Source organism: Tupaia chinensis, unplaced genomic scaffold (assembly GCF_000334495.1).
Source record: "Tupaia chinensis unplaced genomic scaffold, TupChi_1.0 Scaffold144863_1, whole genome shotgun sequence".
NCBI classification, from domain to species: domain Eukaryota; kingdom Metazoa; phylum Chordata; class Mammalia; order Scandentia; family Tupaiidae; genus Tupaia; species Tupaia belangeri.
In genome coordinates this window covers 14,418-16,434 of record NW_006204722.1, presented here as the reverse complement: position 1 = coordinate 16,434, position 2,017 = coordinate 14,418, and the positions used below count along the sequence as shown (strand labels likewise).

General features: G+C 48.2%; 1 protein-coding gene across 1 annotated transcript in view; it reads left to right on the top strand.

Annotated features, from left to right (window-relative positions):
* LOC102469432 (phylloquinone omega-hydroxylase CYP4F2) overlaps positions 1–2,017 on the top strand; it is a gene marked incomplete at its 5' end in the record, with an annotated part of 17,988 nt that overhangs the window by 8,500 nt on the left and 7,471 nt on the right. The window contains 1 exon segment of the mRNA XM_027767872.1: positions 1,510–1,780. Coding sequence (XP_027623673.1) covers positions 1,510–1,780 — 271 coding nt within the window.

The following is a 2,017-nucleotide window of genomic DNA, read 5'->3' as shown; positions in this document are numbered from 1 at the left end:
AATAATAATAATAATAAATGAATGAATAAATAAAATAAAATAAATAATTAAAAAAATAAGTAAAGCTAAATTTTAAAACATAATTATTTTATTTATTACTATTATTGTTATTTTACTATGACCAGAGAAAAGAGAGAGAGACAAAATGAAAATGAGAAAGTAAGCAGTCAGGTCTGGGACTAGAACTCTGATCAGCCATGTGGGAGTCCAGCTCCTTAACCACTATGCTGACCACCTGCCAGCCCCAGACAGGGGGCAGAAAAAAAATTTTTTAAGAGAGATTTTTGCTATATAGGGCAAGTATGGTTGCTGAAGAGACAGAGAGACAGAAAGCGAGAAATCACCCCTTAGGGGGATAGCCATGCTGCAATCCCTTCTCCCCCATTCTCCTCTCAGGATCTTGGCCAAGCCTGCACATGCACCCAGCATAAATTTAAAGTGCCAGGTTGAAGACTCGAACTGTGGTCAATTATGTGGGAGTCCAGCGATATAACCATTACGCCATCTGCTAGTCTCAACAGTGGTTAGATTTTAAGGACAGAAAAACTTCAGGCAAAGAGGGGCCAGCAGGTGGTGTGGTGATTAAGAGCACTAGACTCCCACATAGCTAACCATGGTTCAAGTCCCAGACCTGGGAGCTTCTTTTCTCAAACTGGAAAATATCAATCATAAATAAATACAGTTAAAATAATTCTTTAAAATAACATTTCAGGCAAAGAGGTATGAATTGTATCCTGAGGTTTCTAGGGAACCCATTGAAGGTGTTTGAGCTGATGATGGGTGTGGTTAGAGCTAAGCCCTGCAGAGGACGGAGTGAGATTTAGACACTGGATGGAGCCAACGTTGAATGCAAGGAGGCTGGGAGGAGGCTGGAGGAGGCTGGGCCATGGGCCTGTTGGGAGAAAAGGATGCCTAACCTGTGTGAATGGTTTGGAGAGGGAGAGGAGGCAGAGTGGAGACAGGGTAGAATGCACAGGAAGGACCATGATGCCCAACCTGTGCCCTGGGTGTCCAGGGCATGGAGGAAGCTCATAGAGATGAAATGCAGGGAGAGAAGAGAGTTTGAAGAGTCCAGAGTCACGGCTCATCCCTACCGTGTATCTTTCTGGATGCTCAGTTTTCTTTTTTCTTTCTTTCTTTTTTTTTTTTGAGAGGTTTTCACTATAGGGCATGTGCTCTTGCCAGACAGACAGAGAGAGACGGAAAGACAGAAAGCGAGAAATCACCCTCCAGGGAGGATGGTCACGCCGCAATCCCTTCTCCTCTATTCTCCTCTCGGGATCTTGGGCACGCATGCACACGCGCCCGGCGGGAGTTCTAAGCCACCGGGTCCGGGACGCGAACCGCGGTCGACTACGTGGGAGTCCAGCGACATAGCCATTACGCTAACTGCTGGTCCCGATACTCAGTTTTCTAATGGGGGGGGAGCTCATGGCTGTAGCTAGTCGGGTGCTCCTCAGGCTGCAGATGTAAGAAGGTGCCGCCTCCCTTCATGCCCTTCTCCTGCAGGAAGCCCAGTGAGTACATCGCCGCCATCTTGGAGCTCAGCGCCCTGGTGGTGAAGAGGCACCAGCAGCTCCTCCTGCACGCGGACGCCCTGTACTACCTCACCTCCGACGGGCAGCGCTTCCGTAGGGCCTGCCGCTTGGTGCACGACTTCACAGACGCCGTCATCCGGGAGAGGCGCCGCACCCTCCCTAGTCAGGGGGTGGACGACTTCCTCAAGGCCAAGGCCAAGGCGAAGACTTTGGACTTCATCGATGTGCTCCTCCTAGCCAAGGTGGGCTTCTCGGGGATCCGAATACAAGAGTTACAATAGACCGTGATGTGATATGTCCGATCAAAGAAGTTGAACTTGATCCAGAGGGCTCTGGGGAGCCCTGAAAATTATTTGAGGAAGAGGGAAATGTCAGAGGTAGTTTTTAGAGACGACTTTGAGGTATACAGCCAGTAGGAGAGCGCTAAGTCTGAAACTATAAGAGCATGAGATTTTTTTTTTTTTAATATGACCAGAGAG